Source organism: Eschrichtius robustus, chromosome 2, assembly GCF_028021215.1.
Source record: "Eschrichtius robustus isolate mEscRob2 chromosome 2, mEscRob2.pri, whole genome shotgun sequence".
Classification (NCBI taxonomy): domain Eukaryota; kingdom Metazoa; phylum Chordata; class Mammalia; order Artiodactyla; family Eschrichtiidae; genus Eschrichtius; species Eschrichtius robustus.
In genome coordinates this window covers 153,439,221-153,466,741 of record NC_090825.1, presented here as the reverse complement: position 1 = coordinate 153,466,741, position 27,521 = coordinate 153,439,221, and the positions used below count along the sequence as shown (strand labels likewise).

Below are 27,521 nucleotides of genomic sequence, written 5' to 3'. Positions count from 1 at the left end.
AAATAGTAGGTGTCACTGGTCACTTCCTATTGAACAGAGCCTACAAGATTTTAGGTAAGCATCAAGACACTGATGTTGGGTCAGGCGAAGATTTCCTAGCTATGACACCAAAAAGTATATTGATAAAAGAAAAAAATAAGCTGGGCTTCATTCAGATAAAAAATAATGCATTTCAAAAGACACCATTAAAAAAGTAAAGACGTGCCATGAACTAGGAAAAAATATTTGAAAATCATATATCCAATAAAGGACTTGTATCCAATAATAACAAGTGTTGGCAAGGATATGGAGAAACTGGAACCCTCATGCATTGCTGGTGGAATTGTCAAATTCGAAACTGCTACTTTGAAACACTGATTCATCATATGACCCAGGTAATTACCCCTGGGTAACCACCCAAGTGAAATTAAAACTACATGCACACATCAGCCAGAGCGGCGAAAACGCGGAAACAAACCAAATGTCCATTAATTGGTGGATGGATAAATAAAATGTAGTATATATCCATACTATAGAATATTCTTTGGCAATATGATACATGCTACTGCATAACCTCAAAAACATTACGCTAAATAAAAGAAGCTAGACACAAGAGACCACATACAGTATGATCCCATTTATATGAAATGTCTACAAAAGGCAAATCTATAGAGGTAAGAAGTAAATTATCGGTTGAATGGGTCTGGGGGTGGGAATGAGAGTGATTCCAAATAGGCACAAGGTTTCTTTTGGAGGGTGATGGAAATGTTCAAAAATTAGATTACATGATAGGTGCATACAACTCTATAAATTCACAGATTTTACTAAAAACCACTGAATTGCATATACTTCAAAAGAGTCAATTGTATGGCATGTGAATTATACATCAATAAAACTGTTTAAAAAATAAAGAAATTTAAAAGAGAAGTCAGGGACAGCCCTGACCCCAAACCTCACTATGAAATGTTAACATATTTACACAGAAATCTGCCACTTATCCTGATGTCGCCCTTCCAGAAACTTGACTCTTAGGATGACAAAGAACACGAACAAAGAGTAAGAGACCTCCAAACAGGGTCTAAGATAGCCGTGGCTCATTTATGCACTTTAGACTACAGGAGAAAATGGAAGTCCTCCCCTCGCCCCTACCCAGCCTGAGATGAAAACTTAATGACTCACAGGTACAAATGCAGGGCACCTAATTTTAAGCTCGATTATCTGGTTTTCCTCAGCAGCTACATTAACTAAGTGACAGTTAATACTGAGGATGGGATCAGAAGCAAACTCTCAAAGCACAGGCCTCTGGGTCTGGTCAGCCCCTTACAACTTCACACCACTGAGGGCAGGGCAGCAACGGTACCCTGGTGGCCAAAAATGGTTACGACATCTGTTATCTGAGGCTGGAAAGAGAATCAGTTTCTCAAAATGAGGTCATCAAAATGGCCATGGGTATGCACCCATTTATGATACAGGTTCTCTTGCCTCACTCAAACCAACTGAATCAGAACCTCCAACAATGATACCTAAGAATCTGCATTTTTAACAAGCCCCTTGATGATTCTTATGTTTTAAATTTTATTGTGCACAAGAGCCCTTTACTTAGAGAATATTAGCGATGGAAGGAACCTTGATGATCATCTAACCCAAAGTTCACATACTGTAGATGAAAACACTGGGGACCAACGATGTAACATGATTTTCAAAGATCAAATAGTTCTTTAAACTCTTTAAAAAAAAAAAACAAAACTATGTCTCTAGTCCTAAAAATTGTCAAGAATACTACTGACAAAAGAGAATATAAAATGTACCTTGGAAATATTTTCTTCAAAGATTGATGAAGATAACATGCTTAATCATTTAAAGGGATATGTTTCTGCTCTCAGGAAAATTCATCCAGAGCACCTCATTACCTGAAGCTGCCAACGAAATGAGTCATCATAACAGTTAAATTATTTTTTCCTTGTTGGTATGTTCAGTTTAATTATTGCCTTTTTTCCCCAAACCTACCTCCCTTGAGAAAATGCATAGGTTATTTGACCCAAAACACCAACATTCTTACAGATCACAAGCATTAAGTCATCATTTCCTCTGAAGCCACATCTCCAGGGCTGCAAGTCATATTTTTATATTAATGCAGCCTGAATTCTCCTGTGCGTGGGTCCTAAATCATGAGCTAGCAAGAGGGAGGAGATATGGGGATATATGTATATGTATAGCTGATTCACTTTGTTATAAAGCAGAAACTAACACCATTGTAAAGCAATTATACTCCAATAAAGATGTTAAAAAAAAAAAAAAGATTACATTCTATTGGAGGAAAACAGTCAATAAACAAATATACAAATTAACTAAAAAAAAAAAAAAAGTGGGTCTGTTTCCAGGGGCCTATTTAGCCAGTGGGTTCATCACCCGAAACCTCAGGCTCCCTTTCATTATTCCTGCTTGATCCTGCCTTTTGGTAATTTCCAGTAAAGCACTGTTGTCTTATTTTCTGCTTTAGACAAGCTTAAGGGAGAGTTTCTTAAGTCACTTGACCAAAATATATTTTGGAGCATGGAAAGAACATAGTTTCTTTGTTTTTGGGGGGGTTTTGTTTTCACAAAAGGATTACTTGGATTCAAAATCTTGTTCACTGACTTGTTAATCGTGATGTAGTGACATGACAAATTTCTCAGCCTGTTAGAGGCTTTAATTTCTTTTTCACAAAATGTAAAGAATAACACCTACCTTGCAAGGTTTTTTGCAAAGATTCTAAAAAACACGTAGTACGTAAAATAGATAATATATGCAACACGAACAGTGTCTATTGTATATATATAATTGTCAATGAAAAAGTGTTGCCTGCCATATCAGTAAACAAAGGATGTTGCAGCCATCAAGCCATCACATTATAGCCGCCCCAAGAGTGAACCCTGAGGAAACTCAGGATGGAAACAGGATGCCCACCATCTAGCAGTCAACTGCCACAGCCTCCCCTGATGGTGCACCCCGAGGGAACTCAGGATGAGAAAGCACAGGATACTGGCCCACATAGCTGAGGTGCATATCAAAGGAAGGATTTCAGTGAGCCCAGACTTTTGCATCTTCCCATACACAGAAAAACACTAAAAATTCATTAACTCGAGATGTCTGGTTTTCTTTAATTAACAGGAATCTTTCGATGTTCCGATTTACCTGGTCTTTGTTGCAAAAACTCCTATAGTTGATGGCGCCTCCCTCTCCTTTTTGGATCAGTCCCTCAGAGAGAGCTGAGAGGCTGTGTCCCAGGCTTAAGTCCTCAGTTTTGCCCACCAAATAAAACATATTTCTCAACTTTGAGGTTGTGCATTTTTTTCAGTCAACATCATATATATGTTAAATATACATATATAGAATATATATACACAAATATACATATATATTAGTGTAGGGGGTAAAAACATGGACTTTTCCTTGTTATTTAACCACTCTGAACCTCAGTTTCCATTTCAGCAAAATAGACATATTAACAGGTCCTAAATCACAGTGTTGTCAGAAGGGCTAAACACACATAAAGCATGTACCCACTGTCTGGCAAACAGTAGGAGCTCAACAAATGTTGTCCAATGGCAAGGCAGCCCTCAAGAGACCAGCGGTCAGTACGTGGTGGGTATTATGATTATTGTTCATTTCTTTCAGGGGCAATCTGGAAGCGCAGAGGCAGAGGTTTGGAGGAATTTTAGGGGTCCACACAATACACCCAGGGGGGAACAACACAGATCCCCTGAGTGGGGTTCAGGGAGCACCTCAGCAGCCCTGGCCCTTCCTGCTCTCTCAGTTGGGAGGGTCTCAATGCTGGACTTTGTATTTTCAAAAGATGGCCCGGGCCTTCTTCAGAGAAGAGGAGGTGACAGACAGCATGATGATGGCTGATGAAGGTGTGGGATGATGAGCGGAGAGTCAGCTTGTACCAGAAACATCAACACTCAACCAACGCCTGGCTCTACTTCCTCACCTGTTGATTGATGGCTAGGCTTTATCTAGTTTCAGGACGAGAGTAAAACACAAGGATTCGAAATAGAGTCACAGGTGTAGAAAACAAACTTATGGTTACCAGGGGGGGAAAGTGGGGAGGGGAGAGGGATAAGTTGGGAGATTGGGATTGACATATACACAACACTACCTATAAACTAGATTACTAATCAGGACCTACTGTATAGCACAGGGAACTCTACTCAGTACTCTGTAATGACCTGTATGGGAAAAGAGTCTAAAAAAGAGTGGATTATATGTATATGTATAACTGCTTCACTTTGCTGTACACCCGGAACTAACACAACATTGTAAATCAACTATACTCCAATAAAAATTTAAAAAAACACACGCAAGGATTCTCCAAAGATCTTATGTTTGGACCTGATTCCTAGATCTTCTTCTGGGAATTGGGGGTGGGAGGAGAGAGAGTAAAGGAAACAGTGGGGTGGGGCGGGGGGATGTGCATAGGGAAATGAGCGCTTCATGGCGGAAGCACTGAAGCACCACAAAAGGAGTTCCATCGATCCTGGAGAAATCCCCTCAAGTCCCCTCCAGGAAAACTTCAAAACTCAGGACTGTCGATTCAGCGCACCTGAAAAAAACAGAGCAGATGGACGTCAGGACCCCGTTGGGATCCTGCAGCTCCATGGCTGCGGCCCCAGCAGTTTTGAGGGCAAACAGCTTACTCCAGAGTATTGATCCAGCCACAGCAAGGTGCAATCTGCTTAAAAAAAAAAAAAGTCTGTTTGAGAAATAGACCCACAGACACAGAAAACAAAATTTCCGTTACCGAAGGGGAAAGGGTGAGGGGAGGGATAAATTAGGAGTGTGGGATTAACAGAGACACACAGATATATGATATACGTAAAATAGATGAACAACAGGGTCCTACTGTAGAGCACAGTATTACTGTGTTCAATATTACTCAATATCTTGCAATAAACGATAATGAAAAAGAATCTGGAAAACAACATATATATGTATGTATGTATACGTATGTATGTGTGTATGCATAACTGAATCACTTTGCTGTACACCTGAAACCACCAACAATGTAAATCAACCATTCTTCAGTTTAAAAAAATAATTTAAAAATAATTTTAAAGTCTGTGTATGTACAGCAACCCTACCCCGTCAAGCCGGGAAGACGAACAGCAGTTACGTGTAGACAGAGGCAACCCACCACATTGTCCCCAGCACGCAACTCCAGACATGGTCAGAAGCCTTTTACTGCCTGAGAGTTTTAGCACATGAGGGGGAAGCTTTTCAACTCAATTAGCATTCAGTGGTCCTGATGCTCAATCACAGGGATCAGCTGGGAAGTTACTAAAGCCATTACCAGGGGCTGGAGTCGCCAGCTGAGTTTGAAATGTCAGTGCCTTTCCCCTGACACCACCTCCCCTCTTCCCACTGTCCCTCCCAATCAGAGGTCCTGATAATTTGGTAACCTTTCACAACAGCAGGCAGTCATCCTTCAGTCTTGGGATCAGGGACTTTGAAATACCCAAGGAGTCAATTACAGCTTGGCTCTGTCCCTGGGAAAAGAAAGCAGCATCCGAGAGGTGGAAGGAATTGGGGTCCTGGGCAACGCGGGCAGGTGAGTTCCGAGGCGCCTTCTCCCAGATGCCGCCTGCATCCCACCAAAGCTTCCGAGGAGACCACAGCCTGTAGGGGTAGAAAGAAGAGCCTGGGAAGACCCAGCTCAAGGTTGCTATAAGCAAAAGAGAATATGAAGGGAGAATTGTCTCGAATTAGAGGAGGATTGCAGGAATGTAACCCTTTGTATTCTAAAGATCTGACAGTGAATTGGTAGGTAGGTAGGACCTTGGCTAGTTGTTAATCAATACTCATTGGCCCTTTCTCTTTGCTGCATCCAGATTCCCTTCGACAGCCCCCTTGCCTCTGGGTGGGGCCCTGGGACGAGCCCTGACCGGTGGACCATGCGCAGAAGCGGCTCTGTCCTCTCTGGGCAGAAGAGGCCAAGAGCGTGCGTGCCTTCTCCAAGCTCCCTTCTTCCAGCGCGGGGCTCTGAGGACCTGAGGAAGGTGACGCCACAATGTTGAAGGACCCTGAGTCCCTCACATCTGCAAAGAACAGAGTCTCCCACTCCAACCCTAGCCAGTAAATCGAGCAAGAAAGAAAACTTGAACCTGTATGGACGAAGAATGTCGCCTGCCCTATCAGTCAACAGAGTGTTGCAGCCATCAAGCCATCATCAGCCATGGCAGCCATCCCCGATGGTGCACCCGGAGGGGATTCAGGATGGAGAAAAGCAGGATGCTGGCTCTAGATAGTTCAAATGCACATCAAAGGAAGGATTCCAATGAGCCCAGACTCCTGCCTCTTCCCATACCTAGAAAAATGCTAAATTCGTTAACTTGAGATGTCTGGTTTTTCTTTAATTAACAGTAATCTTTTGATGTTCCGACTACCTGGTTGTTTTGGGGTTTAATGTTTTGTTTTGTTTTGTTTTTGCAAAACTCCTATATGTCCTGGTTCCTCCCTTCCCTCTTCAGTGCAATCTCTCAGAGCGATCTGACACTGCCTCCCGGGCTTAAGTCCTCAGCAAGTCCACCAAAAAAAAGATGATTCTCAACTTTTAGTTGTGCATTTTTTTCAGTCAACACCTGCTAAGCCACTGAGGTTTTAGGTTGTTTGTTAGTACAGCTACCATCAGTTATCCTGACTGACAAAATGACATAATCAGAATTACAAACAAAAATATCCATCATATATACATATATATATATATATATATATATATATATATAAACAACAAAATAACTGAATTAACTGTCCAAAAAAGGGAGCTGGTTAAATAAAGGATGGTACACGATACAGCCGTTAAGACACGTCTTTAAAATGATGCTAATGACATAGGGATACGATAAAAAGTGAACTTATTGTTTTTTCTACTGCAGAGTAGTAACCAAAAAGTAATTGTAAAATAATTTAAGTACTTTGCTTAGAGTCTTTGAAGGGGATTTATGGATCACAGATTTTTTTTTTTAAATTCTCCCTTTCCCGTCTTACCACAGCACTTGCTCCCACACTTCCTTCTTCAAATATTCTTGCACAAAATCCCCGCCACTAGCCTACTTACCTCTAGCCTCCCCTTCCTTTTTTCCCCAATACTGTACCCCCAAAACTAAAGGACAGTCCACCATGCAGAAAAGGAAGAATAGGTGGAAGGAGGGTAAGCCTGCTAACAGTCATACATCAACGATGCTCACCCAGAACCTCTGGCAAAAGGAACTTCATTTTCCTACATCTTTCCAGAATCAGAATCTTGCTCACCTCTGGCCCAGGCTCAAAGGGAGCTCTTGTCGTCAGAGAAAAATTAAGGAGTTCTCCACTGCCTGTGAAAGTAACTGAGGATGCTTTCTGATACATTGCAGGCACGGAGAGAGAGCATGTTTAGCTTAGTCAAGGCCTCTTTCATGACATGGAAAGAAAAGAGGTCAAAGTTACATTAAAATGAAGAATCAAAGAGTTCTTTGATTTTTGAAAGAAATCATTAATTGCATGACTTTTGATCAGACTGCATGTCTTATCAAATCTGGAGCTCATCCTTGCACGTGGATGAATAATACAAGAGTCCCCACAAGATCCCTCTTCCTCTGCAGCCCCATGTTTTTCTCCCTTTGGCTGGTGACAGTGGTTTTTGTCCTCTACGTGAGTTGGATGGGTTGGGAATGTGTCACTTTGAAAAGAAGATGCCCTAACACCTGTCCATAAAAAAGGCAGAGTTCTGGTTACCTCAGCCCTCCCATCCATTCTGGGCACCCACTCAGGGCTCCAAAATGATCTTGTTGGCTGGACCTTCACAGTAGATAGGTGTGAATTAAATGACGAAGCTCTGGGCTGCGTCAGACAGAGGGGGCAAATCATAGTGTCTGATAGGACAGGTATTTTGCCTGTTTTTAAATTTCTACACAATGGGGGATCCTTTTCTAGGCTGACCCATCTGGAAGTTGCTTCCCCCCCCGCCCCCCCCAGGTATCAAATTCAGCCTCAACAGAACATGGGCCCTCAGAGATGCCACAAACATAGAGACCCCAGAATGAGAAAAAGGAGACCGCTGTAAACCTGGATCTCAAGGAGGACAGAAACAGGCATTTTGCAGACAGCATGAAAGGAAAGCACAGAAAATGACTCCACTTAAAACAGAATTTTGAGCTACAACAGCTCCGGGGACTTGAATTCTCTCCAGTTAGTAAATACATAGTTTGCACCATCTTACCACAGAATAATCTGAGATAAGACGAGAGACGGGGTACTAAAGATCGACAAAACCTAGATTTTGAGTGAGGAGGACTCTGAAATGGGCAAGAATAGAGACATTTGCACTCAATACAAAAAGCTGAGAGCTTTGTCCACCCTTGTGAGGAAGGTGAGTATTAAGAACCTCAGTAAAGGGGCTTCCCTGGTGGCGCAGTGGTTGAGAATCTGCCTGCCAATGCAGGGGACACGGGTTCGAGCCCTGGTCTGGGAAGATCCCACATGCCGCGGAGCAACTGGGCCCGTGAGCCACAACTACTGAGCCTGAGCGTCTGGAGCCTCTGCTCTGCAACAAGAGAGGCCGCGATAGTGAGAGGCCCGCGCACCGCGATGAAGAGTGGCCCCCACTCGCCGCAACTGGAGAAAGCCCTCGCACAGAAACGAAGACCCAACACAGCCAAAAATAAAAATAATAAATAAATAATAAATTAAAAAGTTTAAAACAAAACCAAAAACATAAAATCTGGAAAAAAGTTGAACACCTATATACCCACTGCAGACTTTACAATTAGTATTTTGGAAAAAAAAAAAAAAAAAAAAAAAAAAAGAACCTCAGTAAAAATGACTTAGAGTCTTCAATTAATCCTTTTCTTAGTAAAATTGGAGGGAGATAAACAACCTTAGTAATCGTTACGGATAATATCCGGACTATGGGTGTGTCATTGGCAATGATATTAGAACCATTCCTGGAGTATTACAATGGGCTGGTCATTGTCAAGGGCACTTTCAAATATTGTGCTGCTCTGCCCGAGCGCACTGCAGTGTAGATGTGATGAGTCCCACTTCACAGAACATAAACTGAGACTCAGACAGGATATATGATGCTTTATAACACCAAATACAGAAAAACTTAAAGAAAAAAATGTCCCGTAGTCAAATCAGTACTGTTATTTTAATCACTTTTTCTGCACTTGTATTATTAAAATTTTAACAAAATGAAATACTCCATCTAGTATTTTGTACCCTGCTTGTACACTACATCTTCCCACCATTAAATATTCTTGGAGAAAATCATTTGTAATGAATGAACTGTTTTCCATCCTTTTTTTAAAAAAAATCTTTATTGGAGTATAATTGCTTTACAATGGTGTGTTAGTTTCTGCTTTATAACAAAGTGAATCAGCTATACATACACATATATCCCCATATCTCCTCCCTCTTGCGTCTCCCTCCCACCCTCCCTATCCCACCCCTCTAGGTGGTCACAAAGCACCGAGCTGATCTCCCTGTGCTACGCGGCTGCTTCCCACTAGCGACCTATTTTACATTTGGTAGTATATATAAGTCCATGCCACTCTCTCACTTCGTCCCAGCTTCCCCTTCCCCTTCCCCGTGTCCTCAAGTCCATTTTCTACGTCTGCGTCTTTATTTTCCATTCTTAAGTTGGGCCATCCGTTATTTAACCACCCCCTATTGTGGGATTTTTAGGTAGCTTCTACTATTTTTTCTATTACACTACTGGCTGAGATGAATATTCTTGAACATAAGTCTTGCACATAAATTTGACTTTCACCTTAGGATAAGATCCTAAAAGCAAAATTACTGGCTCCAAGTGTATGAACATTTTAAGGCTGTTGATACACAAATTGCCAAATTACCCTCCAGAGGCTTCGCACCAATTTCCATCCCCATCAGCAGCAACAGATGAAAACGGCCTTTTCCTTACATCCTTAGCGGCCAATTTTGTGCGTTCTTAAAACTTTCTACCGATTAGATGAGCAAAAAAGAAATAGATTTATAACTTGCATTTCTTTGTTAGGTAGTGAAGTTGAACATCTTTCCATATTTATTGGGGATAAGCTTGTGTTCTATGGTGAATGCCCTGTCGCATCTTCTGCCCGTGTATCTATCACTGTGTTGGGAGATGCTGGGATGCAGAACCTTCTTCGGTGCCTGGTGTGGTTCTGCTCCTGCTGACACAGAGTCCTCTCTCCGTGGAAGATGGCTGCTCCATAGCACTGAGAAAAGTCAGCACCCCTACAGCCTGCCATGGGCCTGGAAGTGATGTCTCAGTGGCTCTGGAGGAATTACATTCAGGTCCCTGGATTTAGCAACTCACCAGCAACCAGAACTGGTACTTCAGGACTAAATGACTCTGCAGTGTATCAGTTCGCATGAACTTGACCTTCTTCCCACCTTTTCACCCAAGTGACTGAATCAGGCCAAGCTGCGGTGGAGACACAGCTTCGTCTCTCTTCTCCCGGGAGTGGGACTGAAAAGCCAGTACAGAGCAGATCATCCCTGCAGACACTCGCTGGGTGACCCCGGGGCACAGCAGGAGGAAAGAAGGGTGATCATCCTCACCCTTCTTGGAGGGTGGAGCCACGTTCCAAAAACAGATGCAGTAAGCACGAACCACACAACCACCCAGATGAACTTGAACTCAGCAGTTGGAATGAATAACCCCTCCTTTCTGCAAGTCACTGCTCACCCTGTGCCTCTCTCCATTGGTGAGTGGTTCCTTCTGGCTTGAAATCACTACTGGTGACTTACCACTGCTGGTGCTTTACATTGTTGTTTCCCCCACGAGAATGTCAAGTTCAGGGCATCCAGTTCCTCCGCGTGAAACCCTTTGTAGTTGCTATGGGTGAACGGATGAGTGAGTGATAAATGAACAAAACAATTTTTCCCTAGCACTTCCATGCTGTTTCTAAATGACAGATTTCCACAGCTCCCTCCCCGATACAACCACAGACTCTTTGAAGACATTTCTCTCTCTCCCCGCATGCCTGGCACAAAGGGGGATAAATGCTAATCGAGGGAATGAATGAAACAAACCTTATCTGGACCACAAGAACGCACGCCTACTTGAGCTCATCTTTTTTTTTGTTGATGTTTTACTTTAAATTTTATTTCCTGCCCCCAAACATCCGTTAAGCGCCCAGGAGAAGGAAAAGGGGATGTGACTAGCAATAGAGAGAAATCTTCTTCACAACAATGGCCATGGCAAGCTTAGGCACTTTTGGTGAAATCTCTCTGGGAAGTACTGGCAGAGGAATAAAAGGCAAACTGACACAGAAGTATTGCTTGGTGTGCATTTCCAGGCTCTGCCTTCTTTCTCATCTCTTGGTGGCAGGCGGAGGAAGAGGAGAAAAGGTTAAACTTTTTTATAAACCGGCAGAATAAGCTTATCACATCCTCTCACTATCTCTGCATAGGTTCTAGTCTCTGCAGCATTATATAAGCTTTGCCCAAAGTAATGAACAGTTGAAAGTCAAATGTAATACTTCACCAAACAACTTAAAAATGCTTGCACACCGGAAAGGATTAAGTTGCAGAGAACACAAATGGACCCAGAGCAACCTTTGCCAAAAGAGAATATTGTGCTAAATGGACAGCCATAGCTCTTTTCCATATGAAGAAACAGTCAGAAGGATACAAGAACTTGGTCAAAATCACACAAGTAAGTAGGACAGAATCTGGTCTGTCTGTCCCAAGGGTTGTGTTCTTTAACCACCAGGCTAGCTTTTCTCGAATCTGATTCATGCATAGCATAACTCTACACCTCTGTTTGCCTTGAATATTCCCTGTTTATACGTATGCCTGCTGCAGTTTTTCACATTGCCCACTTTGACTCCCAAAAGCAACCGAGAATACACAATAATTTGGTCACTCTATCCATGGACCACTGTGGTGGGACTACCCAGGAAGCTCATTAAAAGTGCAGCTTCCAGAGCCCTACTCCAGATCTAGATAAGTTTTCTGAGGGTTGGCTCAAGAATCCAGGTACAAGTCTTTTTAAGTGGTTTTGTGGAACCCCCCAGGTGAGTCTCTCGCTCTCTTAAGTTAATAAACCATTTATTCTGCCTCCCGCAGATGCCCAGCCAGGTCCTGTTGAGGTAGGAGTCCCCGCACCACATCAGAGGGATGCTCCCAGCCAAGTCATCTCTGGAGCCTTGGAGAATCTGAATGGTCTCGTGCTGGCCCACCTGCCATGACAAACCTCTTCCAGAGCATTCCCCTTCACATTTTACCTTCTACCACTCCCAAAGGCAGTCTGCTCCAATGAGGCCTGACTTCGTCTGTCCTAACGAGCACCCGCTCATTCAAGCAGTTTAGGAATGCAAGGTGCTGTGGTTCTCAACCAGGGTGGCCCAACCTCTAAAATAGTAGTCCCAGCAGTCTCTACCTCCTGGGCACATCCCCTCTGCAACAGCCCCAGTAAACGAATGTCCCATCCTTGCTTTTTCAAGGTCGGCAACAGGGAGTCCCCTCCTAAAGAAGGTTCTCTCGCATTGCCACACTCTCAAAGGCTGCCCCCAGTGTGCTTCCTTCCTGTGGGCCTGATCAGGCTAAGGGCAGAGTTGTCTCTTTCCTTCTCTGAGTCGGACCAAATCGTCTTAGTAACACCTCCTCACAGTGGTGACCATGTGTTTCACGGGGGCTGCTGCTGAGCCTTTATCTCATCCTTTCATGGTGGAGAGAGAGAGGATTATAATGATTTTTACTTCTAGGGGAGAGGGGAGTGTAATGATTATGTTGTCATTTTGTATCATGTCCTTTGGTCATGAACTTGTTTTGAATTTCATATGAAAATGGGCCCACCATTCCCACTTTGTGAGGTCATTCAGCACCCTCATTTTGCACCTTTAACATCTCTCTCAGTATCACTTGGAAATGTTTGAAATGGCATGAGCTTGTCCTCACATTCCTATCAGCTGTAAATCCGGAGCCCCAACATGAACCTAACCATTGAGCAGAACACCTCTCCACTACCGTGTAACACTGGGTAGGCCCCTTCGCCTCTTGGTTTTCTTCAGTCCTCAGTTGTGAAAATGTGAGGGTTCTATGAATTTACATTTGGGGCAGGACAAGGTCGAGGAGAGTGCGTCTTTGCTTTTATTCTTCCAAACTGGAATGTCTTCCCTCTCCTCCCCATGGGTCCAAATCTCACTTGTCCTTCAGGCCCACTGCCAAGGAGCCTTCCCTGATTCCCCAGTCCACACAAACCTCTGCCTCTTAGGGTCAGTGCCATACAACCTAGCTGTCTCTTACGTTAATCTTGCCTCTCAAGCCAGTCTCAGAAAGTGGGTCTCTCTTGCCCTCCTGGGGCCCCTGGGGCTGTGCCAGCCCACCGGCACGCCCCACGTGGGGTGTCTGCTAGAGTAGGGCATGGGTGGGGAGGCCCAGGTGTGAGGGGCCAGGCAGAGTACCTCTGCCTCCCCCCCTGCTCTCCTCCACAAAACTGCCCCTCCTCCTGAAGCCTGACCCCCAAGTCACACGTTCCTTATCATGACCTCACTGGGTAGTGATGACCTCACCGGCCTTCTAACAGTTTCCATGGCAGCGTAACTGCCAACGTGCTGCCCTCAGAGAAACTTCCCTGACAGTTCTCCACCAGATACCAATCTCTTTGGTTGTCTGAGAGAGAATGTGTGACCGGATCCTCTATCTTTACTCGAACCTGTGCTCTGTTCCATGGGTGGGCAGTGCGGCAGGTACACCGAGACCGGGCATCTCTACAGGAGGCATGGTGTCCATGCAACCTCACCTGGCTGCCTCATGTTCCTGTGGGGCTTGCCCACTACGTATACCTGAGCGCGGCCCCAGCTGTAAGTAATACCAGTGACCTGGGACACCTTCAGGGACCCACAGTGCTCACTGCTGAGGACAAGTGAAAGGTCATCCCCGGACAAGTGTGCAGGATGGTCCTGATCTTTATAAATGTAGCTTTCCCCTTTGGGCTACAGGATGCTTCCATTCAGACCCTTTCCTGATTGGCCTCTTAGCAAAAGACAAGTGCATTTTTGTTGGCAAATGGTAAATGGAGCAGTTTGAGGAAGAGGGCCACTCCTGAAACACACCTTCAAACCCAGGCACCTCTGTGCTGTCATGTAGACATCTATATCGGTGCCCTCAGACACATCCCATCCTGACCTGCTGAGTACTAGGGGAGAGGGTGGTGCCATATTGATGGGAAGACCGGAAGAACCAAGAGGGCTGTTGAAGTGCTAATGAGACTGGAGGGCTGAGGAGATGGTGTCCCAGGAGGCTGGGTTGATGTGAGCCTAGACTTGGTACCCAGAACGCGGTTCTCAGTCTCCTGATCACTCTGCCTCAGTATTTGGCCTTGTTCTAATCTACATAAGAGTATCAGAGGGCTAGAGTTCAGTGTGGTCGAAACAGGCAGTATAAATGGGGCCCAAGAGGGGTTGCCAAGGTGGGCGGGGTTCTTAACCAATTTATATTAGATTATTTTTTTCCAAAACTTGAAAGACATTTCCATTAAAGCCTCAGAAGTGACAGACTGCAAGAAATGTTTTCTCTGTTGTGGAAGGGAGAGATGGAGAGGCTCATGGTTGCAATGACTTTCGGGTTCTACTGTTTACCCTGGAAACGGTGAAGAGACTTCCTCATGTGCTGCAGCCGTAGGCTCTAGGAATTGCTTTTGCAGCCAGTGTCCCTTCTCTAGGGACCCATAGAGGTGATGGGCCAAGGCTGTGTTTTGGATGTCAAGTCGATTAAAGGTCTTCAGCCAGAAACTGGGAGAGACATGAGAGAGGGAAATTCTGGCAGGAGGCTGTGTACAGCAGAAGTGACTGATCAGTTCTGATTTTCTTTGCAGCAGCAGTGGCTCCCGTTTCTCCCCCTACCCCTGGTCACTACCATGTCCTCTACCGAGGGTGTGGAGAAACGCAGTTGGGCTGGCATGGGGAGACATACTGCCTGGTTGGTGGCTATCGGGCCTACGGGGATGTTCCTTTGGCCACGCCAGCAAAGGTGGAAGCAGAGAAGCCAGTCCCCAGACATGCTCCCAAGAGAAAGCACGCTCCGGAAGAGTCAGACGAAGACCTGGGTTGCCCCAGACCCAAAATCCGGCGATGGGAGCATTCAAGCAGCTTCGGACTACAAGGTGCTTTGATTCTCAAGCAGGGTGGCCCAACCTCTGGGCACATCCCCTCTGCAACAGCCCCAGTAAACGAATGTCCCATCCTTACTTTCTCAAGGTCGGCAACAGGGAGTCCCCTCCTAAAGAAGGTTCTCTCGCATTGCCACACTCTCAAAGGCTGCCCCCAGTGTGCTTCCTTCCTGTGGGCCTGATCAGGCTAAGGGCAGAGTTGTCTCTTTCCTTCTCTGAGTCGGACCAAATCGTCTTAGTAACACCTCCTCACAGTGGTGACCATGTGTTTCACGGGGGCTGCTGCTGAGCCTTTATCTCATCCTTTCATGGTGGAGAGAGGGAGGATTATAATGATTTTTACTTCTAGGGGAGAGGGTGGTGCCATATTCATGGGAAGACCGGAAGAACCAAGAGGGCTGTTGAAGTGCTAATGAGACTGGAGGGCTGAGGAGATGGTGTCCCAGGAGGCTGGGTTGATGTGAGCCTAGACTTGGTACCCAGAACGCGGTTCTCAGTCTCCTGATCACTCTGCCTCAGTATTTGGCCTTGCTCTAATCTACATAAAAGTATCAGAGGGCTAGAGTTCAGTGTGGTCGAAACAGGCAGTATAAATGGGGCCCAAGAGGGGTTGCCAAGGTGGGCGGGGTTCTTAACCAATTTATATTAGATTTTTTTTTTCCAAAACTTGAAAGACATTTCCATTAAAGCCTCAGAAGTGACAGACTGCAAGAAATGTTTTCTCTGTTGTGGAAGGGAGAGATGGAGAGGCTCATGGTTGCAATGACTTTCGGGTTCTACTGTTTTCCCTGGAAACGGTGAAGAGACTTCCTCATGTGCTGCAGCCGTAGGCTCTAGGAATTGCTTTTGCAGCCAGTGTCCCTTCTCTAGGGACTCATAGAGGTGATGGGCCAAGGCTGTGTTTTGGATGTCAAGTCGATTAAAGGTCTTCAGCCAGAAACTGGGAGAGACATGAGAGAGGGAAATTCTGGCAGGAGACTGTATACAGCAGAAGTGACTGACCAGTTCTGATTTTCCTTGCAGCAGCAGTTCCTTTGGCCAGGCCAGCAAAGGTGGAAGCAGAGAAGCCAGTCCCTAGACGTGCTCCCAAGAGAAAGCGCGCTCCGGAAGAGTCAGACGAAGACCTGGGTTGCCCTAGACCCAAAATCCGGCGATTGGAGCATTCATGCAGCTTCGGACTGCAAGGTGCTTTCATTCTCAAGCAGGGTGGCCCAACCTCTGGGCACATCCCCTCTGCAACAGCCCCAGTAAACGAATGTCCCATCCTTACTTTCTCAAGGTCGGCAACAGGGAGTCCCCTCCTAAAGAAGGTTCTCTCGCATTGCCACACTCTCAAAGGCTGCCCCCAGTGTGCTTCCTTCCTGTGGGCCTGATCAGCCTAAGGGCAGAGTTGTCTCTTTCCTTCTCCGAGTCGGACCAAATCGTCTTAGTAACACCTCGTCACAGTGGTGACCATGTGTTTCACGGGGGCTGCTGCTGAGCCTTTATCTCATCCTTTCATGGTGGAGAGAGGGAGGATTATAATGATTTTTACTTCTAGGGGAGAGGGTGGTGCCATATTGATGGGAAGACCGGAAGAACCAAGAGGGCTGTTGAAGTGCTAATGAGACTGGAGGGCTGAGGAGATGGTGTCCCAGGAGGCTGGGTTGATGTGAGCCTAGACTTGGTACCCAGAACGCGGTTCTCAGTCTCCTGATCACTCTGCCTCAGTATTTGGCCTTGCTCTAATCTACATAAAAGTATCAGAGGGCTAGAGTTCAGTGTGGTCGAAACAGGCAGTATAAATGGGGCCCAAGAGGGGTTGCCAAGGTGGGCGGGGTTCTTAACCAATTTATATTAGATTATTTTTTTCCAAAACTTGAAAGACATTTCCCTTAAAGCCTCAGAAGTGACAGACTGCAAGAAATGTTTTCTCTGTTGTGGAAGGGAGAGATGGAGAGGCTCATGGTTGCAATGACTTTCGGGTTCTACTGTTTACCCTGGAAACGGTGAAGAGACTTCCTCATGTGCTGCAGCCGTAGGCTCTAGGAATTGCTTTTGCAGCCAGTGTCCCTTCTCTAGGGACCCATAGAGGTGATGGGCCAAGGCTGTGTTTTGGATGTCAAGTCGATTAAAGGTCTTCAGCCAGAAACTTGGGAGAGACATGAGAGAGGGAAATTCTGGCAGGAGACTGTACAGCAGAAGTGACTGATCAGTTCTGATTTTCTTTGCAGCAGCAGTTCCTTTGGCCACGCCAGCAAAGGTGCAGGCAGTGAAGCCAGTCCCCAGACGTGCTCCCAAGAGAAAGCACTCTCCGGAAAAGCCGCACAAAGATCTGGGTTGCCCCAGACCCAAAATCCGGCGATTGGAGCATGGTGCCAGGAGGTAGACCCCACAGCATCTTGCTGGCTGAGGCACTCTGAAGAGAGGGCAATGGTTTAACTGCCTAAGGCAGCGAATGCCTCTTCCTGCAGTGACCCACCCCGTCCCCCCACTGCCCACTGCCACAGATCACAACCTGCGTCGTTCTGTTTGAGCCTTCCTCAGCCAGGAGCCTCCTGCCACACTAAATGGCCAAAAGCAAGGAGCCTCAGAAACTGAGGTTTGAAATGAGAGTCTGCCCTGAACATCCCAGGGCTGAAGCTGGCCTGGAAGAAAACGTGACGTTCCTCTGCTCAATCCTCAGGGGCCCCTTTGTCAGCTGAAGACAGAAAAGTCTGCACTCTGCGAGCCGAGAAGAATGCAGGAGCAGAGACAGGGTGCAGAGAAGCCTTAGCAGTCTACCACATGGGCTCCTGCTCTGAGCCATTGTCAGCGGCCACCACCACAAACCAGGGGGGAGCTGGGTTCTTTGAAACTGAAAGCAGCAATCTGTGGCTTCCCAAAGAGCCTCCTGCCTGGGGTCTCAGGAGGCAGGATAGAGAGACCCAGGAAGACCTGCTCCCTGAAGCAAGAACAGGATGGAGAGTCAAGCAGCACGCACCCTGCCCCGAGGTTCACATGCTCCTTTATTCCCAGCCCTTTCTGTCCCCAGGGGGGGTCCCTTACTGCTCAATGTTTTTCTGTAACAGACTTCTAGGGTCGCCAGTGCTCACACTTAGGTCACTACCCCTGCGCTAGGCACTCCTGCTACCCGGGAAAGGTTCCAAAGGTGGAACAGCTCCAGGGGGTGCCAGGGATCAGAGCAAAAACTTGAGAGGCTGGGGATGAAGGAGTTTGGGCACAGTCCCTAAAGCATCTCAGTGGTTGAGCTTCTGTGAGAAGGCACATCCCCTCTGTGTGTGTGTGTGTGTGTTGGGGGGAGGGGGTCCCCAGAGGAGGCCGCTAGGGGGAGGGCCTGAGGCTGGAAATGGAGAATGGCGTGCGGCCTCTGAGCAAGCACAGGCACTTAGCCCTTGAGGTTTCTGGGAAAGGTAGAGCCACAAGGGCCTCGAGATAAGGCAAGTGTAGCAGCAGAACCCAGGTGCCAGGTCTTTCCTCAGAACCTACACTTCTTCACGAGGCCAGGCCTTCCATGCTGAGGTAGGAGGGATCCTGGCCAGAAGGTCGGCCAGCAGCCCTGGGAGGAAGGTTGCTGCGATGGGGGCTCTGCTGCCATGGAAATGACTTCATTTCCTTCCACTCAAATAGCCTACTGACTGGGTTCCTGCTCTGTTGAGGAAAAGGGTCGTTGACTCTCCCCAGAAGGTGTTCAGTTCACATCCCAAAAGTCCCTCTCTTCAGGCCCTGGGGAGGTGTAGCAGCTCCTGAGGGCGCTCTTTCCTGAGGCTGGCTGACAGAAGTGGGGGGGGGGGTTTCCTGAGAGTTCCCGGGTGCTGGTTGAAGTCCCCAGAGAATGGTCATGCAGGTTGGGGAGTCAAGTAGGTGGAGAGAGAAGGTCGGAGGCAGAGGGCCCCTTCCTGAATCCAGAGCTCACAAGGTTCCCCCCCCCATTTCCAGAAACTCTCTCTTCCCCCACACCAGCCCACATGGCCCCGTACCGGGAGACCGGGAGCCCAGAGCACCTGTGGCCGCAGAGACACTGGCACGCAGCCCTCGGAGTGGGCGGGGCCGGCTGCAGGCAGATGGGGACGCGGTGTGCTCCCGGGAGGCCTCGGGCTGAAGGTGGCCCTCTGAGAGAAGCGGCCCAGCTTGGCCAGGAAGGTTAGAGGCGGGGGAGAGCAGCCTAGGGCGCCCCCTCGGAGCAGTGGGAGTGGGAAGAGGCGCAGGGGCGGAGGGAAGCCGCGACGGGAGGCGAGTGGGCTCTCAGCAGAGGCCAGCTTAGCCCGCGGGAGCTGCCTCTGAGCAGGGGGCGGGAGGGCAGTGCCGCCCCGGGGCTGCCGGGCTTCGCGGATCGCGGCTCTCCGCACACGGCTCGCAGGGCCCTGTGACTCTGTATCCCCTCCCTCACCCCGCCCCCCTCGCGAGGCCGCGCCGCTGGGTGGCCTGTGTGGACGGGCACAACCCCATCGCCCGCCCCTCTCACACCCGCCTCTGCCCACCTGCCTGGCCCTGCGCAGCTTGCGGCCCGGGGGCCTCGAAGGTCCCCGCGCTCTCAGCCAGCGGCCTCTGCTGTGTCTGCTGCTGCTGCTGCTGCTGCTGTGTCTGCTGCTGCGGCCGGGAACCCGCGTCCAGACCACGCCGGGCACCTCCAGCACCCCGAGTCCGCGGGAGCGCACGCGGGCCCTGAGGCGGGACTTCCCGCTTGTGGACGGGGGGGGCTGCAGTGTGTGCGGGCTGGTGGGGGCCGGTGGGGGCCTAGCCTGGCCCTGGGCAGGGGAGGAGGTCCGGAGCATGCACAGCTAGTGGGGAGGCTCCCTCACACCACCCCTGGACGTCCTCTCCATCATCTGTGGATGCCCTTCCCCTTCTCTGTCATCCCCTCCCTGGTGGGAACCCCTCAGCCCAGGCCTCAGCTGCTCCTAGTATAGTCTGTGTGACAGTGTGAGGTGGGGGACCCCCCGGCTGGCCCAGGCCAGGCAATGTGTCCTGCCTGATCCCAAGACCTAAGGAGCCCACCCATTTGCCTTGACCTCCCTCCAGCCACAACGACATGCCCCTGGTCCTGAGGCAGTTTTACCACAATGGGCTCCAGGATGTTAATCTGTGCAATTTCAGCCATGGCCAGACCAGCTTGGACAGGCTGAAAGACGGTCTCGTGGGTGCCCAGGTACCAAAGGGACACACAAGGTGCCACCGCGGCTGCTGGGGAATGTGGGGCAGTTTGGGGGCCTCAGAGACCACAGGTGAGTCGCACTGGAACTAAGTTACCATAGTGGCCTAGAAAGTGCCATGCCATGGATGCTGGGGGCTACAGGGGTCACAGCGAGCCAACCTGACGGGCATCCAAGTACCACAGAAAAAGCAACGCATTCCATGTGACTTCTGGGCACAGTGAGTGCTGTGCCAGCTGAGGAGGCTATGAGAAGCCCAAGGAGTTCCAAAGCCCAAACCAAGCCCTGGCCTTCCCTCAGTTCCGGTCAGCCTACGTCCCATGCCAGACCCACGAACGGGATGCTGTGCGCCTCACCCTGGAGCAAATTGACCTCATCCGCCTCATGTGTGCCTCCTATTCTGAGCTGGAGCTTGTGACCTCACTTAAAGGTAGACGGGGGACTTGCCTGGTAGTCCAGAGGTTAAGACTCTACGCTTCCACTGCAGGGGGCTCGGGTTTGATCCCCGGTGGGGGAACTAAGAGCCCTCATGCTGCGCGGCACGACCAAAAAAAAAAAAAAAAAAGGTAAACAGACTGGTGGTGGTAGGTGTTAGGGACTTCAGTAAGCTACCCCTGCCTCTGAAAATGATCATCTGACCTACCTGCCCCCAGCTCTCAACAATACCCGGAAGTTGGCTTGCCTCATTGGTGTGGAGGGCGGCCACTCACTGGACAGTAGCCTCTCCATCCTGCGTACCTTCTATGCGCTGGGTGTGCGCTACGTGACACTCGCCCACACCTGCAACACGCCCTGGTGAGCGCAGTGCAGATGGTAAGGGCCCAGTGAGGCAGGGATCTGCCCAAGATCACGCTGGGGCCCAAAGCAAGTTTACCCCTGGGATCCGGCCCTGAACCTGGGGTGGGGAGGGGAATGGAGGTTCGCAGAACAAGACTGAATCCCCAGAAGGGCCCTCCTACTGCCAGGCACAGCCCAGTTTGGGTCCCTCCTCTTGCACCAGGGAGTTGCAGGTGTAGACGGTTCGACAGAACCTCTTTCTAGGCTCTTGTAGCCAAGTCATGGCCACCAGTCAGACTGCCTCCTGGCCATCCTGCAGGGCACAGAGCTCAGCAAAGGGTATCCACCCCTTCTACAGCAATGTCAGTCGGCTGACCGGCTTGGGCGAGGTAAGGACCCGGGTTCCATACCCTGCCCCACATGAATGTACAGACCCGCCTGTTCCCTACAGATAAATGCACACAAGGTAAATGCAGCCTTGATGCCCTCTCCCCATCCTGTCCCTGCAGAAGGTGGTGGCAGAAATGAACCGCCTGGGCATGATGGTGGACTTGTCCCATGTCTCGATGCTGTGGCACGGCGAGCCCTAGAAGTGTCACCGGCACCTGTCATCTTCTCCCACTCAGCCGCCCGGGGTGTGTGCAAGAACACTCGGAATGATCCTGATGATATCCTGCAGCTTCTGGTGAGAGACTGCCCTGGCCCTCAAACCTAAAGCAAGAGGTTCAAACCGGGAGCCCTTGAACCTGAGCCTCTTCTCCCTCAATTTCCTCAAACCCCAGGTTAAATATCTTCTGCCCCCAAAACCCACGGTCCACAGCCCCTGAACTCTTGAGCCCTAGGTGGGGGTCTAGGTGGTAAGATACTCCACCAAACCCGGAAACCCAGGGCCAAGACACCACCCAGACCAGGGCTGCGGCTCCTCCATTCACACAAACCCAGAGAGGAGACGACTCTGACCTCAACACCTTCCTCACAGGGGCCGAGAGAGTGAACAGGCAGGTGGCTGTGCTGGGGGCCAAGCTGACTGTCCACCGGTCCGCCCCTGCAGAAGAAGAACGGTGGCATCGTGACGGTGCCCTTGTCCGTGCGGGTGCTGCAGTGCAACCCGTTAGCCAACGTGCCTACTGTGGCAGGTGAGCCTCACCCTGGGCTCTCTGAAAACTCTGATTTGGAGCTGAAGCTGGGTCCAAACTTGGGGAGGACTTCAGAAGAGCCCCAGTGGTTTGACCCACCTGTTGGCAATAGGTACAGCTCCCAAAAACCCAATAATGGACGGTACACAGCACCTTGGTGCCATGTGGAACTGGAGCCACGGAATCAAAACTGCGGTACTGATGGGTATCAGGGAGGCTGTCAGACACAGAGCCCGGGTGCTGCCCATCTGTGCCTCTGCAGGGGCTCCTAAAGCGCACTGCCCCTACCTCTGGCCAAGGGACTGGACAGCTCCTTAGGTCTCTGGGGTCTTCATCAGTTGTACTCCTGTTCCTCTCTCATCCTCCACACCCGGGGAAAGGAGCCCCCACAGGTTCTCAAGGAGACTGGGAGGCAGGGTGAATCGTGGGTGGGAAATGGCCCAAACAGGGGGCTCTGGGGTCCACTCCAAATCTGAAGTCCAGTCTAGAGCCAGCTGGGATCACTTCAGACCAAACCTCAGGGCCCTCGAGCTGGTACTCTCGGTGCCAGGCCACGAAGGAACTGGACTGTTTGGCCTACAGGCTGCAAAAAGGGGAATCAACAGAGGCCAGTCATCACCCCCACCCCTGCCCTGGAAGCCCCACACTGCTGACTTCCCATTCTTCAGATCACTTCGACCACATCAGGGCAGTCACTGGATGCAAGTTCATCGGGATTGGCGGAGATTGTGACGGGGCTGGCCGGTGAGTGCTTCCCCATGGCTTGTCTCAGGCTGGCTGGGCAGCAGTGCGGCTTTCACAGCCACCGTGCCCACCACACTGTGGTCCTCATGGCCTTGACCATAGCCTCAGGTGTGCTGGCCCAACTGGTATCTCCCCTCTCCCAGGGTCTGCTTCCTGGGCTCTCCTGTCTGTTTGGCCCTACTCTAGGTCATCATATTTGTCTACAACACCACACAGAGCTCATCTGCCCAGCATCTGCGCCCATCCAGTGCCAGCAGACCCCACGGCCTCTGAGCAGACTCTTAGCAAGGTCTGGGCTGGGCTGACCATCTTCTCTGCCTGCAGCTGGGTCTGTGCATGCAGGGGGGTCAACCCAGTTCTTAAAAAGCTTTTCTTCTCTTTATAAATGGAGGCAAAAATTGCATTCAGTGAAAGGCATAGATCTTAACAGTACAATTCAATGAGTTTTGACGAATAGTCGAGGCGCTTTTGGGGCCTTCCTTTGAAGGATGAAGAGCAGGAGTGAATCATTTACTCTCTCCAAGTCTCCATTTTCCATATCTGACCAGGGCTGGGGTTCAGTGGACCCTGGACACATAGGGCTCTGGTTCTGACTCAGGACCAGGGAACAGGTCTGAGGCCCAATAGCTGGCTGGCTGGCGGCCACACAGGTTCCCACAGGGGCTGGAGGACGTGTCCATATAGCCGGTACTGATAGAGGAGTTGCTGAGGCGTGGCTGGAGTGACGAAGAGCTCTGGGGTGTGCTTCGAGGAAACGTGCGGCGGGTCTTCAGACAGGTGGAACAGGCATGCTGGGCTGGGCAAAAGAGGAGCTCTGAGCAGGTGGTCTGAGCAGGTGTACGTGGGGGTGCTGTGAGAGGTGCTGCCCGCTGAGTGCCGCCTCCAGGTACGGGAGGAGAACGAGGGACAGAGTCCCTTGGAGGATGAGTTCCCAGATGAGCAGCTGGGCAGCTCTTGCCGCTCCGTCCTCCCACGTCTGCATCAGAGAGAGGATCTGGCTCCAGACCAGAAACTAACCAGAGCTGCGGTTCGTGGGAATCCCATTTTGTCACCTAAGTGGGCATTCTCAAAATCTTGCCCCCACATGGGCCCAGGCCTCACAGTTATTGCTGCCTTCCCAGTCCTCATTGTTTGGCTCTGGTGATCCAGTTAATCCTGCCAGATGTCACTTTGGCAGCCACAGATACCCCCCCAAAGTTTCCTTGCATGCGAGCACAAACATTTCCTATGTATTATTCTCTTCTGATAATTCCTTCAATGTATCCCTTCTGGCTTTGTGCAAAGCGATCCTTTGTTTTGTACACGGGGACCACATCTGGGAAAACATCGCCGCACCCTCATAAGTGACAGGGGGAGACCCGAACTGGCCAAGCCATGACAGGAGCTCGCCGCTGCTGAGCTCTACAGATCCCGCCCCTTCCACACAGTTCGCCAATTCCGCGGCGAGCTCATCTTTCTTGATGTTCTTCCCTTAGGAGACGTGTACAATGCAGCAGGATTCTCAACCCGTTCCCCGTGGTCACTTGTGCTAGATGGAGCTTTGCAGTGTTCTGTGCCGGCCGTGGGCTGCTGGTGGAACACTGTGTGACAACTGCCTGCACAGGACTTCAGGGTTAATGAAATGTCTGTCTTCCCAGCCTGACGCTGCTGAAAACCACGCTTCCCAGAGAAGGAGAGAGATCCAGCTGGTCCACACCTGCATACACATTTGTTGACATGTGCAGATGACAGCAGGCTCTAGCAGGACCCACATCAGCCTAAATTCAAGAACTCCGGTGCCAGCCCTTGACAGCAGCTGAAGGGGGGGTTTACAAGGGATGCAACCTCGAACCATACCCTAGGCTGAATCAGAGGTGCTGTTGGAAGAAATAGGCCGTTGTGTCACTTTCCCGAAGAGTTCGGCCACGAGAAAAGTCCCCCAGAGCCCAGCACTGTGGGAGAGGCCTCACCCACAGGGCAGGGCAAGTGTCCCAGGCAGGGTGCCCCGCGCCCGCCACCCCGCCAACGCAGCAGGAAGGTGCCCCCGCTACGCCCCAGACAACGGGAGCTCTCCCTTCCTGAATAATTGAGCTTCTCATCCAAAAGAGGTTCTCTTCCCACCCAAACATTAGAGCTTCTAAATATTTCAGGATCCCTGGGTTGTAGAGGGTCACTCGCCGTGCCCTTTGGATAAAGGAAGCCAACGTCAGCTGCTTCTGGGCTGGCCTTGAACAAAACCATCAAGATGGAAAATCTCTGCTCCTGCCCTTCCTCCCGTCACCCCCCCTCAAGCCTTTCCTGCTGCGTGCAATGACCCGGCTCTTTTGTGAGCAGGTGAAGAACACCCACGGTGCGTGCAGTTCTGTGGTCCCTGCAGAGATGAGGTGGGTGCGGGGGACCCTCAACCATGCTGGCCTCTGCTGCCGTCCCCAGGGCCCTTGATACGGGCTTCAGCACAGCACAGCCAGCCTCAGGAGGCCTGTGGGACCACTGGGGCCCCGGTGGCGATCCCCTGGATGTTCCTGGGAACGCTCCCACGGCTCCAAGGCGAGCTCTGCCAGCACCCAACTCCACCAAGCTGGCACTCCTTACCTTTTCCGGATTCCGTTCGCAGCTCCCTCCTCATACGCATTCTCAAAGCTTCCAAGAGGGGTGACCCCACTTCTCTGCTACAACTCCACCCTGAAGGCAGCCCCCGCCTGACAGCACCGCCCGCCCCCCCGGCAGGGCAGCCCTGAGTAGCTGCCCCTCCACGTGGACTGTCCGTTCCCAGGTCCCACGCCAGCCCGCCGAGGGGTGGAGCCTCCAGGAGAGCCACTGTCCGCTCGCACTGCCCCAGCATCACCACCGCCACTTGCCGCCACTCTGCACTTGCCTCCTGTGTGCTTCCCCACCCCGGTCCCCTGCGTGGGTCCCCCGCTGCGCGTACACAAGCCTGTGCAGAGACAGAGCACAGCCACCAAGTCTGAGCCTCGCCGCTGACGTCTGTGCTTGGAGAGGCTGGAGGAAGCTGCTCCCCAGTCGCCTTCACCGCAGGGTCCTGGTACCCAGTCTGCCTCCAGCAGGGAGGTGATGGGACCCCACGGAAGGATGCCCAGAAGCTCTCCCGGCCTGCGGGGTCTGGGGCTGTTCAGCTCTCTAATGCTGGGTCCTTCGGAGATAAAGTCTTCAGTCACCTGCCTGGGCACCCCATCCCCTCTGAAGATACAAACTAAACCTCCTCCAGGGTCTTGGCCTGGAGGGAGGAGCCGCCCAGGGTCAAAGCCCATCCCTCTCTCTTCCCACCTCTAGACCTGTGGGAAGGGCTCAGGCTAAACTCCCGGTGCCTCTTCTCTCAAACCCTCAAATGATAAGAGAAGAGATATGTCTGTCCACCTTGCAGGGTCCTTACTCCGCCTGCCAGTAGGTGACATGGTCCTGGAGGTGCTTCTTAACTGCCAGTCTCACTGTCTTAGCCTCAGAGTTACACACGCCCAGGAAGGACCCCGGGTACACGGCGTCCCGTTACTCCCAACTCTACTCCTGAGCGTCAGGGTTAGCTGACAGCAGGGGACAACCCATTTCAGGGATTTCTCATTTCCAAGGGCTCTTGAATGCAGAAAGAGCCCTAAGAGTCAAAGGAATTTGGCTCCAGTGGTGAAGTTACAAGTCATCTGGCAAACACTTACAGCTGGAGGGCCAACTAAGCACCCCCTTAAATCTCACCACACAAGACTCTGCTGATCCGGGCTGGCCGGTGTGGTTCTCCTAAGGTTGCTTGTGATATCGATCATCTTGCTGTACCTCCCAGTTAAAGATACAGCCTTAGGAAGATGGCTGGACCCAGACCATCAGGCAATCATATTTACCCATTGACCTACCCTCTTCCTCCCTCCTTCCTCCCTCACTTTGGAAGCTTTAGCGAAACATATTTCACTTCCCACTTTAAAATGAAATCATTAGCCTCTAAATAATGCACCTTGCATGGATAGGAGGGCAGGCAGTCTGCACACACACCTGTGCTGGTCGCTCTGCCCAGTGAAAGGGAGGAGCAGAGTATTCCCCAAGGGGCTTTCTCGGAGCTTCGGAGGCTGAAATTTGAGGGTTGACGGGGTGTACGCGTCAGGAAGTGAAAGAGAGAGACTCCAGCTGCGGGGGAGAAGGGGAGAGACTCTCAGTGGTCTTCCTAGGTAGTGAGCTGTCGGAGCGAGTGGCATTCCTCCCCACCTCGCCCATGAAACTGTAAACACAGCACATGTCTCTGTGTCCTTTTCCTAACAATGAATTATTTTTTAAAATATTTTAACTCTGTGTGTTGTTGTACAGGAGGGTCACTGAGGGATATATTTGAGACTAGGACCCCTAACTCCATGAATTAGTTAAAAAGTTAATATCTGATGCAAAGTTAATATCTGATGCAGCCAGGACGTTGCAAAGCCTCTTGGGACCCCAGGCACCCAGGATCGCTGTGCACGGAAGAGCCAGCTGCCCATTCGCTGCTCATCCCCCTGCAGGCTCCCCTGTCACTTGCTTACCTGGCCTCCTGTCTGTATGTTCCCTGTTGCAGCTCACGGTGCTTGACTAACTGAGCCCGAAGCATTCAGAGCCTCTTCTGCTGGGTGCTCAGAGCACTGATCCCAAGAGCTGCACCACCAAAACAGG

At 50.0% G+C, this 27,521-nt stretch overlaps 1 protein-coding gene across 8 annotated transcripts; it reads right to left on the bottom strand.

Annotated features, from left to right (window-relative positions):
- Positions 1-601: 601 nt before the first annotated feature.
- LOC137759773 (uncharacterized) lies at positions 602-27,521 on the bottom strand. Of its 8 annotated transcripts, XR_011073155.1 has the most exons (6): positions 27,395-27,521; positions 26,877-27,008; positions 22,446-24,757; positions 21,982-22,066; positions 5,421-5,637; positions 602-4,564 (listed from the first exon to the last, which is right to left on the bottom strand). XR_011073155.1 is itself a non-coding variant. In XM_068536388.1 (5 exons), exons 1-3 carry the CDS (start codon positions 27,457-27,459, stop codon positions 5,424-5,426), a joined length of 411 nt encoding a protein of 136 aa, XP_068392489.1. In that variant the 5' UTR covers positions 27,460-27,521; the 3' UTR covers positions 602-4,564; positions 4,659-4,693; positions 5,421-5,423. The 8 variants fall into 8 exon arrangements, 3 of the variants coding, with proteins under 3 accessions (XP_068392489.1, XP_068392488.1, XP_068392487.1); XR_011073154.1 differs by lacking the exon at positions 21,982-22,066; XM_068536388.1 differs by lacking the exons at positions 21,982-22,066; positions 22,446-24,757 and adding an exon at positions 4,659-4,693.